Source organism: Diaphorina citri, unplaced genomic scaffold, assembly GCF_000475195.1.
Source record: "Diaphorina citri unplaced genomic scaffold, Diaci psyllid genome assembly version 1.1 scaffold195, whole genome shotgun sequence".
NCBI lineage: Eukaryota > Metazoa > Arthropoda > Insecta > Hemiptera > Psyllidae > Diaphorina > Diaphorina citri.
Window position 1 is genome coordinate 168664 of NW_007377632.1, and position 17709 is coordinate 186372.

The 17709-nt window shown below is 40.3% G+C and overlaps 1 protein-coding gene across 1 annotated transcript in view; it reads left to right on the top strand.

Annotated features, from left to right (window-relative positions):
• LOC103505797 (M-phase inducer phosphatase-like) overlaps positions 1-17709 on the top strand; it is an 81843-nt gene that overhangs the window by 63039 nt on the left and 1095 nt on the right. Inside the window, exons 3-10 of the mRNA XM_026821029.1 lie at positions 11706-11864; positions 12760-12943; positions 13646-13840; positions 15297-15588; positions 15808-15976; positions 16368-16544; positions 17054-17309; positions 17511-17617. Coding sequence (XP_026676830.1) covers positions 11706-11864; positions 12760-12943; positions 13646-13840; positions 15297-15588; positions 15808-15976; positions 16368-16544; positions 17054-17309; positions 17511-17617 — 1539 coding nt within the window. The remainder of the gene's footprint in view (positions 1-11705; positions 11865-12759; positions 12944-13645; positions 13841-15296; positions 15589-15807; positions 15977-16367; positions 16545-17053; positions 17310-17510; positions 17618-17709) is intronic.

Sequence of the window (17709 nt, forward strand, 5' to 3'; positions counted from 1 at the left end):
TCCATGAAAACGTAAAATAAATAATTACACACATTTCGTCACTCTGAACGCAAATTACATTACATTAATGTTTGCTGCATTATTTACCTACACATTAACATACACTCCCCGGGCTAGCTAAACCAGGCTACCATCTTCTATGTGAAAAAAATTCAAGAGAGAAAGAAACAGCTGTTAATTTTCGAGCGTAGAAATTTTAATGGGGCACAACCAAATGAAAATTTTTTTCGAGATAGAGTCCTATTCCGATGTAAAAGTACCCAAAAAGTGCATATTATGTATCCTTGTATCGCGTACCATAAATATGTATCAATTATTGTATCATTCATCAAGTGGAATCTCAAGTACATGAGTTCTCATGCCGAATTCCAGAACTCAGAACCTACCTATTAGCAGAACCCATGTAGGTATCTTAGATCAGAACCTACCTACCTATATGAGAACAAAAGCAGACTTAGCAGAGTTTATACTAAGAGTATTCTTGTCTTCAAATCAGATGTCCGTGACCAACATCCGCACTTATGTATCAATTATTGTATCATTCAACAAGTGGAATCTCGAGTACTTGAGTTCTCACGCCGAATTCCAGAACTCAGAACCTACCTATTAGCAGAACCTATGTATCTTAGATCAGAACCTACCTACCTATCTATATGAGAACAAAAGCAGACTTAGCAGAGTTTATACTAAGAGTATTCTTGTCTTCAAATCAGATGTCCGTGACCAACATCCGCACTCCAGGTCAATGTCCAGGCTAAACCTCCTCTCTAACAAGAAGATACCTTGACATCCTCAGGTTATTGCCCGGTGGAGAGTGTGAGCGCAAAATTTCTTTCTCTGTAAACCGCGTCGCGCCCCGTGACCTAAACAGCTGTTCAACCAGCGTGTGAGGTTAAATTAAAAACTTTCAGGTTGATTGAAAAGTTTCTGGTTATAAGTTCAGGATTTAATTTGTGAGAGCTTTGCAAACAGCTGTTCAACCAGCGTGTGAGGTTAAATTAAAAACTTTCAGGTTGATTGAAAAGTTTCTGGTTATAAGTTCAGGATTTAATTTGTAAAATAGGGACGTTCTACTTCTACTAGGGTTCACACAGAATATGAAGTTAATGAAGGACCAAAAGACCATTATGTAGATGTAAGCGACTTTGTTGAAATTTACATGGAAATTTGACTGAGGTCACTGGGGTAAGTAAGCTCTCCTACCTATGAGGGAAGCTGAAGCCCAAATACACTGCGCCAAGCAATTAGAGGAACGCTCCTATTTTTTGGTTTTTCTCAATCTGCTGTTCAGTGTTCAATTTTTTTTCCGTAAAACCATTATTGATATTCTTTGCTGTAAAGTTTAAAACTTATTCCACAAGACCGCATACCTACTTAACCTGTGAGTAAAAAAAGACTTCAGTGTTCAATTTTTTTCCAGTAAAACCATTATTGATATTCTTTGCTGTAAAGTTTAAAACTTATTCCACAAGACCGCATACCTACTTAACCTGTGAGTAAAAAAAGAAAAATCAAAAACAAGGATCAGTTTTATGCTGAAAATGCATGTTTTTAGAGATAAATGTTCACGTAACTTTTTTTCTTATTGATTTTACACCATTTTGGTAAAACCATTATTGATATTCTTTACTGTAAAGTTTAAAACTTATTCCCCGAGACCGCATACCTACTTACCCTGTGAGTAAAAAAAGAAAAATCATAAACAAGGATCAGTTTTATGCTGAAAATGCATGTTTTTAGAGATAAATGTTCACGTAACTTTTTTTCTTATTGATTTTACACCATTTTTGAACCAGGTGCTTTAGAAAAGAACACAGAACATTTCTTTACTACTGGTAAAAATTAGAAAAAAATTCTGGACCCTAGCCGGAACTTTTTAATCGTCCGTTTTTTGCCCTATTGCCCTATCCTTGTTTTTCATTTTTCTTTTTTTACTCACAGGGTAAGTAGGTATACGGTTTTGTGGACTAACTTTTAAACTTTACAGCAAAGAACATTAATAATGGTTTTACCGAAAAAATAATAATAATAACCGAACCGAACATTTCCTAGCCTTGAACGAGTATTGATAGGGGACACGACATTCAGTATTGATTTGATAGTGATCGGATTCAAAGTGGAGGGAAAAAGCCTTTTCTGACCGAGAGCTATGTCTGGAATTAAATGATGTGTGATAAGATTTCCAGTTTGTTTACAGACAGGAATAGATGAGGGGACCTCTATTGAGATTAGTGATGGTCAACAATCTGAAGGAAATTTGAGTACCTTTTGTTGGTTCGTCTTTACTAAGAGCGGTTTACCAAATCAGATTTGAGATCAATCTAGGATTGAGCTATACGATCCAGAATTGAAGCCAACTCCGACTTCGTAAAACGCGGTCTAAGTTAAGTAGATGCTCCCGATACTCCATATCAACAATAGCTGTATTATTTTTAAAAAAATGTTTACAGACAGACATACACACGGACAAATGGCTGATACTTTGGATTTAGGCTCTAGGGACCTCAAGTTTTGGTATTTAAAAGTGACCATCGAAAATTTGACCCGATTACATTACTTTCCTTCCTATAGGATAAGGAAAGTAAAAATGGAAATTATCATTAGCAAAAAAAAAAAAAAAAAACCCCTATTATCTACTAGGGAGGGTTCACACAGAATATGAAGTTATGAAGGACCAAAAGACCATTATGTAGATGTAAGCGACTTTGTTGAAAATTTACATGTAATGGGTCCTTTCCCACCAAGATAAAATTAAACATACCACCACACAGGGAATTCTTTATGCAACATACAGGGATTTTAATATAGACTTTGAATGAGGAACATAATGATAATACATTACTGTAATGACTTGGAATTCCATTCGGAATAGATTGGAGTTTAATGTGATATGGAAAGTCTTATCAGGCCCTGAAATCTATCTGATTATCTAATCACCCAATGTTTATATATGAAGGGTATTTTGGGAAACACATCGGATATCCTACATTTGTGTCAATGAACATTTGAATGTTGAACTATTTAATGTCTACTCGGTCCCTTCGAGAAATGAGTTAAAATTCCAAATATTTGATTAACCGAATGGGTTCCGGTCCTCATTAATTCGGATAATTGGAGTTCTACTGTATTACCTTGTCTAAATATACATGCCAATAAATATAACATACGTCATTAACTGATCGGAATTTGAAACTTTCTAATCCTGTCCTTTGATTATTTCCTCAGGATTTGGAAGGTCATCCATGTTTAAACCTATTTGGCTTACACTTGTGTCAATGAACATTTGAATGTTGAACTATTTAATGTCTACTCGGTCCCTTCGAGAAATGAGTTAAAATTACAGTAGAACTCCAATTATCCGAACTCCGACTATCCGAATCGCCGATTATCCTTCAGCTAGTGAAGCATTTGCCGGCCTCGAGACTGCTTTGAAGTGGATGGAGCGTCAGCCCGAGTGTGACCACTTGCAACTGCTCACTGTCAAGCGAATGCGTGATCTGGCTGCCCGAAAACCACTTGTGGCAATGAACATTTGAATGTTGAACTATTTAATGTCTATTCGGTCCCTTCGAGAAATGAGTTAAAATTCCGAATATTTGATTAACCGAATGGGTCCCGGTCCTCATTAATTCGGATAATTGGAGTTCTACTGTATTACCTTGTCTAAATATACATGCGAGTAAATGTTATAACATACGTCATTAACTGATCGGAATTTGAAACTTTCTAATCCTGTCCTTTGAATATTTCCTCAGGATTTGGAAGGTCATCCATGTTTAAACCCATTTGGCTTACCTTATTTTATAATTGACTAGGGTTCTTTGTGGGGGATTATTATTTGGGTGTCTTGGGTGTCTAATATAAATCTAATTCATAATAAACCCATTTGATTGAAATAACTTGTAAACTTGATGCCTTTCAATCATTCCAAGTAACAAAATGGGAACAGTATGGTTAAGGTGTGTTGTAGATTCACCTCGTTGATCGACGCGGCCGGCCGGTCGACTATGTTTGGACACACCTTTATCTTGCATTTCCATCTTATGCCGGCCAGTCACGGTCGGACCGTTAGAACGTCTGTGGCGGAAAATGCTTCCGACCTAGGTCTAAGCTCATACGGACTGTAGGGATATACTATAGGACGGCCATACGGACTGTAGGGATATACTATAGGACGGCCATACGGACTGTAGGGATATACTACAGGACGGCCATACGGACTGTAGGGATATACTACAGGACGGCAATGCTATAATCTAGTTTCCAAGAAGGCTTCACAATTTTAAATCCGCGACAGTAAGTTAGTAGTACCTTCAATTATGTCCCTGTTTATTCTTAGATTGTTGACGTAATGACCCTAATTTCCTTTGTGTTATGATTTACCTCCTACTTTCTCCGTCAAGTTGACATCAGTTTGGGCGCCCTATTCTCGGAACTTGGAACCATCATTAGAACGGAAAATAAAAATTGAATTTTCGACCTTTTAAAGTTATTTTTTCGGAGTTTTGACCTCAGATTTGGATTCTCGGAACTTGGAACCTGTACCTATATCATCATTACCATTGTTCTCTTACTAAGTGTGGTGAGCGCAAATATTGCCGAGGTAATTCTTGGATTGAAGGTAGCCAGGTGCCTTGTTGCTACCTTTACCAATAACCCAAGCATTTGTATGTCCTACCCGGTAACCAATGGCTCTGACAGACCAATATACAGGGTAGATCTGAGAGAAATTCGTTTGATTCTTCCGTATCCTGGAAGTGTCTGTCATTGTACGAAGTAGCATATCCCTGCAAGAATCAGCTGTAGTGTGTGGAAAGCTTCACTCACAAGAGAGAAAAACTTGTGAACCGATTGCTGACTTTCAAATTTTAACCGTTGAAAGAACGTCTGTCACTTTGTTTCTGCTCTGAGTTTCCAATACGATTTGTATGTAGTTCTAATTTGCCAAAAAAGATTCTTCCAAGTTCCAACCAAAAAAAGAGTTTTTAGAAATTTTTAAATTAAAAATGGAAATGAGCTTCAATGAATTAGTCGCGATTCTCGCAAATTTCACACCTCGTTTCAAGCTGAAGGATTACTGTCATCTGGACAGTTTAGTCTCCAGAGACTTGCTAGTCCTGTTTAGTCATTTCCTATTCGGCCACCCTGAATCTCCATCATCTGGGAACCATCAGGTGAGTGAGGGCAGTTCTTTATTTTTCTCTCCGATATTCCGTCTTGGTCTTTTTTATATCGGTCCGATATTATGCTTGCTTGATTAGGTTTCTCAGCTTGGAACATTTCAGATATCCTTTTCACCTAATTGTTCTTTTCTTGAAGCCCTCAGAGGGTGAGATGCAAGGTGGCTTGTGACGCCTTTAGAGGTGGGATGCAACTTTTTCCTTGTCTGTAGATTTTGACTTTTGACAGCTCTGGCCGTGTTTTATGAGTATTTTATGAAAGTATGCAACATAATTATGATTTGTGCTGTTGTTTGGTCTTTTTAGGAAAATGGTTGTCTGGAGCTTTGACATTTTGTTCTTTTTGTGACATTTTGTGTTATCGAGAGAATTACTTTTGGAATTTTTACTTTTTTCATGGTACCTACCTATCTGGTAGCCGTTTTCTGATGAAGTTGAATTTCAAAAAATTGTAGGCCTACTAGAATATAGTCATTTAAAGTCTGTTTGAAAAGTGTCTTGTCTCTTGTACTGTGGATTTCTCAACCTGTTGAAGGTGTTTTCGTATGGATTGATTGAATCCATTTCACGACACAGCCGCCTTATTCTGAGAGGCAACAAAGTATTCGGTCTCAAGGATGATAATTCCTTTCTTCTCTCGGCTAGCAGGTTGAACAGGTAGGTGCTCATGCCCAAATACCGTACAACCTTCCTCCTATGGGTAATCATTGAAAATAATTTTTTAATAGCCAACCACTACGCGATAAGTTCCATTTTTCAAAATAAAAACATATGGGTCTAGAGAGCTGTCAAGTCTTTTTTTGGAAACAAAAATCAAAACATGGAGACAAAAGGTTAGAGAGAGGTTTCATGAGGAAAAAAAGTACCCCTTTTTGAGTTTCGGGAATCCGAGGAGGCGTTTTGGAGACGAAAATTATTCAAAACTGGAATGTTTATTTCGGTGTTTGGTGCCTCAACATAAATCAAAACAGGGACCGAGTAGCGAGTACCTACCTAGACTCGTTTTATTAAACCTACACAGTAGATTAAAATAATAATGTAGCAGAAATCCCAACGGTCAGTAGGTATAGGTACACTGATCTGTACTATTCTGTAGATCTATAAATACTCTAAATAGGTCTGGTTATAAGATAAATACGTATGACCTTAACACAAGCTAGAGAGCTGTCAAGTTTTTTTTTGGAAACAAAAATCAAAAACATGGAGACAAAAGGTTAGAGAGAGGCTTCGTGAGGAAAAAAAGTACCCCTTTTTGAGTTTCGGGAACCCGAGGAGGCGTTTTGGAGACGAAAATTATTCAAAACTGGAATGTTTATTTCGGTGTTTGGTGCCTCAACATAAATCAAAACAGGGACTGACTGACCTTGGACTGGAAGGTCCCCTGTCCACATGAGACGGCGGCAAACTATTGACTCCCTAAGAGAACTATGAACTTGAAACACCCTGTATGGTTGAAATAATTTGTTAAAGTATGTCGCGAACACTGAATATTCATATTTGCTGATTTCAGCAGAATTAGCCAGGGTAATTGTATTTCAGACTTAACCTATGGTGTATGACGTATGGACTGTATGGTGTTGTGTTCCCTTTAGAAGGTGTGGTACATGTTACACTTCTGGGAAACCTAAATAAAAAGTAAAAAACAGCTGCTACTATACCTTATCCATTTGAATATGGCAGCAAGGAGTCATCGACCCAAAATGAAAGAACCAATCAGAATGCGAGAACTCCTTGCATTCCCGAGTATCGAGTAATCGAGTAGCGAGTACCTACCTTAGACTCGTTTTATCAAACCTACACAGTAGATTAAAATAATAATGTAGCAGAAATCCCAACGGTCAGTAGGTACACTGATCTGTACTATTCTGTAGATCTATAAATACTCTAAATAGGTCTGGTTATAAGATAAATACGTATGACCTTAACACAATTCATAGTACCTACTGGTGCTCACTTGAATACTCGGTCTATCCGGTAGCGAGTAGTACGGGTTTCGGGTACCGAGTAGTGTTGAGTACCTAGTACCTACCTAGACTCGTTTTATCAAACCTACACAGTAGATTAAAATAATACGGTCAGTAGGTACTATAATCAGTAGGTACACTGAACTGTACTATTCTGTAGATCTATAAATACTCTAAAAAGGTCTGGTTATAAGATAAATTCGTATGACCTTAACACAACACATGTAAAGCTGTTTGCCTCTACATCAGACATAAAGTTATATCAGACCATCACTTTTATTACTGGCTCACGAGGTACTGGCAATTATCTGACGATAACGAATTCCGAATTACTTTTCTTCTACTGTTCTAATTTGCCTGATTTGCCCTGGGCAAATACATAAACTACCAGGCCAGGTACAGCACTAATTATAGGTCTTGTACATAATAATAGGTAGGTACAATACAGTTATAATTATAGATACTTAGGTACTGTTATCTCGTTTAGTTTTTTTGCCGGGTGGTGCCATTCTTTCGTCTAGGTAAATTCGCTCCTAATGTTATCTTGTGACCTTGATCTCAATCCCTTATCAATAATATCGGCTCGCTTATCAGTAATATTTGCCCTCAGATGTAAAGCTGTTTGCCTCTACATCAGACATAAAGTTATAATACCATCACTTTTATTACTGGCTCACGAGGTACTGGCAATTATCTGACGATAACGAATTCCGAATTACTTTTCTTCTAATTTGCCTGATTTGCCCTGGGCAAATACATAAACTACCAGGCTAGGTACAGCACTAATTATAGGTCCTGTACATAATAGGTAGGTACAATACAGTTATAATTATAGATACTTAGGTACTGTTATCTCGTTTAGTTTTTTGCCGGGTGGTGCCATTCTTTCATCTAGATAAATTCGCTCCTAATGTTATCTTGTGACCTTGATCTCAATCCCTTATCAATAATATCGGCTCGCTTATCAGTAATATTTGCTCTCAGGGATAGACTTTGTTCTACCAGAATTTGCGCTGTTGGATTTTTTTAGCCTTATATCTAGACCTTATTATGTGCGTCTACTAATCAAAGCTAAAAGCCATGTAAGTTCTCCTTGAATTCAGCCCTAACTAATGGCTTGTTGGCTGCCCTGGTCCTTGAGATACGAATATGAGGAGTAGTCTTATATCCAGACCTTATTATGTGCGTCTTTAATCCAGAGTTCTTATTGGCTGGCAGAGTGAAGTTACATTTCCTAACATCGGTCTGAGGGCTCGTCTACTAATCAGAGCTAAAAGCCATGTAAGTTCTCCTTGAATTCAGCCCTAACTAATGGCTTGTTGGCTGCCCTGGTCCTTGAGATACGAATATGAGGAGTCTAGACCTTATTATGTGCGTCTACTAATCAGAGCTAAAAGCCATGTAAGTTCTCCTTAAATTCAGCCCTAACTAATGGCTTGTTGGCTGCCCTGGTCCTTGAGATACGAATATGAGGAGTATTATTACTGTAATACATTCGTATTGACTAGTGTCCTTATCACTGTCATAAAATTAATGTATGAGCTGTCAAAGTATGTAGGTCGACTGAAATTCATTTCCAATCGGTTTGACTCCGCTGGGAATCGAACCCGGGTCTCCCGCGTGCAAGGCGAGCGCAGTGACCACTACGCCATGGGAGCTGACTATTTCCTCAGTAAATGTATTACCATTGTGATTCTATACGTTTACCTATCTCTGCCCTAGCTTTACTTCATTCCCTAATGTTCTTCACTTCTCACCAATTGGCAATAACTAGGGTGCATTTTCACTTTTTGTTTTGTGCTCGGGATTCGCGGTTTTGATTTCGCTTCTCTCCGTCAGGACTTTGAAGTTTTGGAGCGAAGAAACAAAAATGTCAGCTGAAGACTCGAACCCCCATGATCTCGACACCTGAGATTCCCCCTCTACCGGAGAATGCACTTTCCCCTCCCCTCTCTGAGGTAGATGAACTTGTATAGATATTGTAGCCATCCATCTCTATTGCATAGTAATTGGTTAACTCTTCAGTACTTCAGTATGGAGTGAGTCTCTACTTCAAGGTATAATGACAACATATCGATTTGACGACCAAGGTTCCTTCATCAGAAAAGAACATAAGGAATAGGTACGATGAAAGACGTACATTTCAACTTTCTGCCGGACTTCCCCCAATTCGTCCAAAACCGCGAGATAGGGTACTATGCCCTACCTAACGGACACGGAAAGTCAGGGACAGTTTTTAAAAGTTGGTCTGGATATTGTAGCCATCTCTATTGCATAGTAATTGGTTAACTCTTCAGTACTTCAGTATGGAGTGAGTCTCTACTTCCAGGTATAATGACAGCATATCGAGTGGACGACCAAGGTTCCTTCATCAGAAAAGAACATAAGGAATAGGTACGATGAAAGACGTACATTTCAACTTTCTGCCGGACTTCCCCCAATTCGTCCAAAACCGCTAGATAGGGTACTATGCCCTACCTAACGGACACGGAAAGTCAGGGACAGTTTTTAAAAGTTGGTTCTCGATATGGAAGCAGCCCACATATTGGACGCACAGGACGTTTAAAGAGGTGAATTACTCTGAATTTGTCCAGTGTAATTTAACCTTTTTGAGAGAGAGTGGAGGGCTAAGCCCCAAATTTGTACCCAGTTTATGGCAGTCTGTACCTAATTCAAATGACTAGTAAACTCGGCCTGTAAAGTGCATTTCCTCCCTTCCTATGTGAACCAATATTCGGACCACTGGACCAAAGAGGGGACCCTCTCTCATGAACCCCTTAATATAAGGAGTATTATTACTGTCATACATTCCGTATTGACTAGTGTCCTTATCACTGTCATAAAATTAATGTATGAGCTGTCAAAGTATGTAGGTCGACTGAAATTCATTTCCAATCGGTCAGTCCTTGAAAATAATGTTCCCAAGTATTTGCGTAGTGTCCTTGTATATGAAACCTTGGAATCAAATGATTCATTTGTACAATATTGATACCCAGTCTATAATATTTGCTCAGAAAGTGTCAGAAAACATGATTGTTTTATCTTTTGACAAATAACATGAATAACGTTGGACATGAATAAAAGGCACGTCCCATTTCTCATTTGATGCTAATGTTGACATTTATGACATTGCTGTCAGACCTGACCTAATACAATGGATTGGGAAGTCAAAACTTAACAACGTGACATATGGAGTGACATTTTTTATAACAGTCTGGCCTACTTATTGAAAACTTTTATCAATGTCAATGTTGAATATACAAACAATGCTGAAACATTCCATACTTCGGCTGGGATTGAACCGCGCCCTCCTGTTTACCGGGCGAGTATCTTGAGCATCACGCCACTAATGGAGGTGGTTTCCTGTTTAAATCTGCGAGCCTAATTAGTAGCGCGTCTGCCTTGTAAGCGCAAGGTCGCGAGTTCGATTCCCGCGCGGGGCAGATTTTTTCCTAAACAGATAGGGTTCGTTCTCGGAACTACTAGTCTTCTCCCCTGTCTTCCTTTTCTCTGCGCTTTCGGGACGATAGGAGCTTAGTAGTCACAGTTCCCTCTATCAAAACTCTTGAAAAAAAATCTATAATATCTGTATTCAATGTATTCGGCTATCCACTCAAATAACTAACAGCGTTTCTCATATTTCTTTGTTGCAGGCCTGAAAACATGATTGTTTTATCTTTTGACAAATAACATGAATAACGTTGGACATGAATAAAAGGCACGTCCCATTTCTCACTTGATGTTAATGTTGACATTTATGACATTGCTGTCAGACCTGACCTAATACAATGGATTGGAAACTCAAAACTCAACAACGTGACATATGGAGTGACATTTTTTTATGACAGTCTGGCCTACTTATTGAAAACTTTTATCAATGTCAACGTTGAATATACATACAATGCTGAAACATTCCATACGTCGGCTGGGATTGAACCCGCGCCCTCCTGTTTACCGGGCGAGTTAATAACGTTGGACATGAATAAAAGGCACGTCCCATTTCTCACTTGATGCTAATGTCGACATTTATGACATTGCTGTCAGACCTGACCTAATACAATGGATTGGAAAGTCAAAACATAACAACGTGACATATGGAGTGACATTTTTTTATGACAGTCTGGCTTACTTATTGAAAACTTTTATCAATGTCAACGTTGAATATACAAACAATGCTGAAACATTTCATACTTAGGCTGGGATTGAACCCGCGCCCTCCTGTTTACCGGGCGAGTGTCTTGAGCATTACGCCACCAATGGAGATGGTTTCCTGTTGAAATCTGCGAGCCTAGTTAGTAGCGCGTCTGCCTTGTAAGCGCAAGGTCGCGAGTTCGATTTCTGCCCGGGGCAGATTTTTTCCTAAACAGATAGGGTTCGTTCTCGGAACTACTAGTCTTCTCCCCTGTCTTCCTTTTCTCTGTGCTCTCGGGACGATAGGAGCTTAGTAGTTACAGTTCCCTCTATCAAAACTCTTGAAAAAAAAATCTATAATATCTGTATTCAATGTATTCGGCTATCCACTCAAGTAACTAACAGCGTTTCTCATATTTCTTTGTTGCAGGCCGCTACAGAAAGCTCGTTCCGGATTGCTGCCCAAACAAACGTCCTTGGTTCGACACCCGCTGGAAGATGTTACATTTGATCCCAACTCTCAGGATTCAGCATACAGTTCTGCCAGTAGTGCTTATAGTTCGGAGGATTCCAAGTCACAAAGCTTCAGGTTAGTAAATACCAGATGAGTCAGCTCCCATGGCGTAGTGGTCACTACACTCGCCTTGCACGCGGGAGACCCGGGTTCGATTCCCGGCGGGGTCAAAAATTTGTATGATGCAAGTGATGATTCCGTGACTGGCTGTTGCGGGGCCCACTCAGTCTCGCGAGGAAAATGAGTAGCTATGACATATAAATGCGCATAGCGTTAGTTGGTCAGCTCCCATGGCGTAGTGGTCACTACACTCGCCTTGCACGCGGGAGACCCGGGTTTGATTCCCGGCGGGGTCAAAAATTTGTACGATGCAAGTGATGATTCCGTGACTGGCTGTTGCGGGGCCCATTCAGTCTCGCGAGGAAAATGAGTAGCTATGACAAATAAATGCGCATAGCGTTAGTTGTTCCTTTCTCAAGTTGCAGAGCTCTTCTGAATAGCCAGCTCCCATGGCGTAGTGGTCACTACACTTGCCTTGCACGCGGGAGACCCGGGTTTAATTCCCGGCGGGGTCAAAAATTTGTATGATGCAAGTGATGATTCCGTGACTGGCTGTTGCGGGGTCTACTCAGTCTCGCGAGGAAAATGAGTAGCTATGACAAATAAATGCGCATAGCGTTAGTTGTTCCTTTCTCAAGTTGCAGAGCTCTTCTGAAGGAGTCCCTTCTCTCAATAATTTAGTTTTTGTTTGGATCTCGATTGTAACCACTCTTCTGTTTGGTCCTCAGGTTTGCAGAGCCAGCAGGCCTCGCCCCCCGCAGGTCCAGCACGTTAGAACTGGATCTCGATTGTAACCACTCTTCTGTTTGGTCCTCAGGTTTGCAGAGCCAGCAGGCCTCGCCCCCCGCAGGTCCAGCACGTTAGAACTGGATCTCGATTGTAACCAGCCACTCTTCTGTTTGGCCCTCAGGTTTGCAGAGCCAGCAGGCCTCGCCCCCCGCAGGTCCAGCACGTTAGAATTCTCCCCCCAATCTAGTAGGTCGAACTTCACCATGGCATCTTCACCTACCTCCTCATTCTGTCGGAACCTATCCAACTTCTCCGATCTGAGTGATGAGGGATTCATGGATTTCTATTCTAGTTCTAGCAAATTGGTGAGTCTACTTTGTGCATAACTAGAAGCTGCTCCTATATTGGACTCGGATTCAATGTAGATATTATTCTGACCTGTTCCACAATTGACTCTGCACACTTTTCACTCCACTCCAAGTGTAGAAAATTTTGATAAACGGAAAATCTGTCACCAATGCAGGAGCACTGAGCAGCCTTTGTACAACGTGACGAAGGCGGAGGGACCGAGTTGGGGCCCGTTCCCACTTATGAGCTTCATCCGATTTTTTTTTTTTTTTTTTTCGAATGTCACACACTTTTCACTCCACTCCAAGTGTAGAAAATTTTGATAAACGGAAAATATGTCACCAATGCAGGAGCACTGAGCAGCCTCTGTACAACGTGACGAAGGCGGAGGGACCTTTTTTCCCGAGTTGGAGTCCGTTCCCACTTATGAGCTTCATCCGATTTTTTTTTTTTCTCGAATATCCTGTAGGCAATGTAATTTAAATGAGTGTTCCCACTATACACGACACGATTTTGGAACGGGCTCTTAGAGTCTTAGTTCTACAGTTGACCCTAAACTTGGCAGAGACCAATTCTTCATGAGAGTCTGGAGTAATTTGTGTGAACATCACGAGATTCAATTTTATACAGAATTGTTCGTCTGAACCACTGGTAAAATATACTTACTTACCTTTACCTATCAAATGATTCTAATGTCTTGTTATCTGTTTCGTTTTCAGCCAATCCAAGATGAGAACTCTCAGTTACCAGTCGGCTTCAACACGCTCCTGGCGGGAACTTTCAAAAACACCACGGCCACCCCCTCCCCCTCCTCTATCGCCTCCCCTCTCTCTCCCTCTTCATGTGAATCCCCTGGCTTTGTATGTAAGAGACGACTGAGGCGATGTCTATCGGAGAATATCACACCTAGTAGAGTAAGTATGCCGGACGAATGCCGGTCAGACGGTCTGGCAGACCTAGATCTGAAGATTTTCCCGCCGTTTCCCCCGCCTGCCTCGGTGGCGTAGTGGTCAAGACGCTCGCCTGGTAATCAGGAGGGCGTGGGTTCGTATCGGAAAATATCACACCTAGTAGAGTAAGTATGCCGGCCAATCACGGTCAGACAGTCTGGCAGACCTAGGTCTGAAGATTTTCCCGCCGTTTCCCCCGCCTGCCTCGGTGGCGTAGTGGTCAAGACGCTCGCCTGGTAATCAGGAGGGCGTGGGTTCGATCCCAGCCGAGGTATAGAATTTTAGCCTCATTTATTTGAGAATTTGACCACGTAATAATGGAGCTCTAAGGGTTAGGTGGTAGAGAACTCGCCTAGTGGTTGCCTTCCACTCAAGAGTCTATTATTATTATTACACTAAACAGGATTCACAGCACTAAACGGTGCTGTGAATCAGTGTAGAGATGTGATAAAATAAATGACGAATCCTGATTCTCTGAAGTTATTGATGTTTTTTTGAATCAGCTCATCACATTCTAACTAGGTTGAACAAGACAATAGAAAGAGGAGATCAATCCAATATTGTTTAATGTAGTTAACTTGTAGAGTTTTGATGATGACTTGATGAGCTCATTACTGAGGTTTAGGACAAATTTCTCCTTGAATATTGGAGAATCATTTGACTCCTAAACAGGATTCACAGCACTAAACGGTACTGTGAATCAGTGTAGAGATGTGATAAAATAAATGATGAATCCTGAGTCTCTGAAGTTATTGATGTTTTTTGAATCAGCTCATCACATTCTAACTAGGTTGAACAAGACAATAGAAAGAGGAGATCAATCCAATATTGTTTAACGATGTCGACGTATGTAGTTCACTTGTAGAGTTTTGATGATGACTTGATGAGCTCATTACTGAGGTTTAGGACAAATTTCTCCTTGAATATTGGAGAATCATTTGACTCTGAAGTTAACTTATAGAGTTTTGATGATAACTTGATGAGCTCATTACTGAGGTTTAGGACAAATTTCTCCTTGAATATTGGAGAATCATTTGACTCAACTAAGATGTTCTAAATTTAACTCAAACAAGTTATCTAATCTGAATCCTTGTGTATTTCTTTTCACAGTTTAGTCAAGCCCTCTCCATTAGGGATAGTATGGAAGCCTCCCCCATCAGTAGCAACACAAGCTCCTCCTAGAACTCAAACAAGTTATCTAATCTGAATCCTTCTGTATTTCTTTTCACAGTTTAGTCAAGCCCTCTCCATTAGGGATAGTATGGAAGCCGAATCCTTCTGTATTTCTTTTCACAGTTTAGTCAAGCCCTCTCCATTAGGGATAGTATGGAAGCCTCCCCCATCAGTAGCAACACAAGATGTTCTAAATTTAACTCAAACAAGTTATCTAATCTGAATCCTTCTGTATTTCTTTTCACAGTTTAGTCAAGCCCTCTCCATTAGGGATAGTATGGAAGCCTCCCCCATCAGTAGCAACACAAGCTCCTCCTACAAGCGATGTTACCCGCTCGGTAGTCCAAGCGCTACTAACTCTAACTCTAGTCTATTCAATTTCAAACGATGTCGACGCGACGAAAACACGAGTGATAATCCATTCGCCCGAGTCTCACCGAACAAACCCGGCATTCCACGAAGTCCGAAACGAATGTCCACCTCGAGTCCACGGAAACACACGATCTCATCTTCGAGTCCACGGAAAAGCACGACGGGTTGTGATAAGAAGAAGAAAAATGAAAATACTGGGTGTTTGGGCTGTTTTGTGTGTATTTCCCTTGGATATTTCATCTAATTCCAATGTCTCATGTTCTATTTCAGCTGACTTGGATCTCAATGAAGAAGAAGAAAAATGAAAATACTGGGTGTTTGGGCTGTTTTGTGTGTATTTCCCCTGGATATTTCATCTGATTCCAATGTCTCATGTTCTATTTCAGCTGACTTGGATCTCAATCTGATAGGAGACTTTAGCAAACAATTCATCTTACCTCTAGTACCTGATGGTAAACATCATGACCTGAAGAACATATCACCAGATACTCTAGCTAGATTAATACGAGGCGAATTCAATGACGTTGTAGACAAATATCTCATCATAGACTGTAGGTAAGTACCCACCATCTTCATCTTTTGCAGACATTGCCTTTGGATTATTCACCAGGGGGGGTATTAGAAGAAAATAAGGAAAAGAGTTAGAAAATATATCCTTAATATAGATTTTCAAAAATTATTTGCTGCTTTTGGTTCTTAAAAATCGCCTTAAAATGGTATTTTTGGCATTTTTTATGTAAGATGAGATGAATTTTCCTCTCTTCGAAAATCTCGCATAATCCTGGGAATTTGCTCATATTAGCTTATAATATCTCTTAGTAGCGCTGTCAAATTTTGACTTGGCCGGGTGGAGGGCTACCACACTCAATTCTAAAGTTAGAATTCAATATGGACCTTTAGAAAATAGACCCCCCCTCTAATGTCAACTTGTATTTCCTTCCCCCAGGTACCCATATGAATATAAAGGAGGTCACATACAGGGTGCTCTCAACATCTACACACGGGAACACCTGGTAAAGGAGTTTATAGAGAGCAAAGTACACGCCCAGAGTAATGCTACTTGTGATAAGAGAAGAGTTCTCATCTTCCACTGTGAATATTCCGCAGAGCGTGGACCCACACTGTAAGTATAGTTTCTCACTCCATTACTTCTAGTGGTAAAGAAATTATGAACGTGCTTGTCACAAATGTCGTTCCCCGCTTAATTAACTACGCTAAGTTTTATGACCGGACTCGAACCACCAACCCTTAGGTTCAAAGTCCACCGTGCTAAACACTATACCACTGAGGTTGGTTCCTAGTGGTGTCTAATATACATCTACATTACTTCTAGTGGTGAAGGAATTATGATTGTGTTAAGCATGAATCCTTGTCGTTCCCCGCTTAATTAACTACGCTAAGTTTTATGACCTGACTTGGACTCGAACCACTAACCCTTAGGTTCAAAGTACACCGTGCTTTCTCTACCACCTAACCCTTGCAGCTCTATTATTATTTGGTCGAATTCTCAAATAAAAAATGAGGATAAAATTCCATACCTCGGCTGGGATCGAATCCCTGTTTACCAGACAAGCGTCTTGACCACTACGCCACCGAGGTAGTTAACTAATCTCCTCTTCTCTCTTCCTTCAGATCGCGATATCTCCGCAGTGAAGACCGAGCACACAACGCTTACCCTACGCTAGATTATCCTGAGATGTATCTACTCAACGGTGGATATAAACAGTTCTACGCTCAACACCAGGACCTGTGTGAGGGTGGCTACCTCCCCATGGCAGATCCAGGCTACAAGTCTGACTTCCAGACATTTCGCAGTAAATCCAAGACATGGTCCTGTGATTATAAAGCCAACAAGTCACTCAGTAAGCCCAGGAAACGACTTGGTATCTAAACTCTCATAGGGAGATACCTACTAACTACATGGACTGTGAGGAGAAACTCTAGGAAACCGGGATCCTCCCTAGCCCAGCCGAACCTCTTGGAGAATTTTATTCAAGAAGGGTACACTGAGAAAAAATAGTGATACGACAAGTTTTACGAGACTTGGGGTGGAATAACTCTATTTTTGTGTTATTTCCCCTAATTTAAGATGTTGGAATGCTATATTATAGATTCGAGCTTCCTGACACAGAGTTCTGAAACCCATGCACTCAATTGGGCTTCCGACACCCTAGTTTTTTTTCTCAGTGGACCCAAGTAAGGCTTAACCCTTCTTGCTTAAAAATCTTCAATTCGGTGTTGGGTTATAAAGTTGTTGTTCAGTATAATACAAACGACTGTTAATAAAT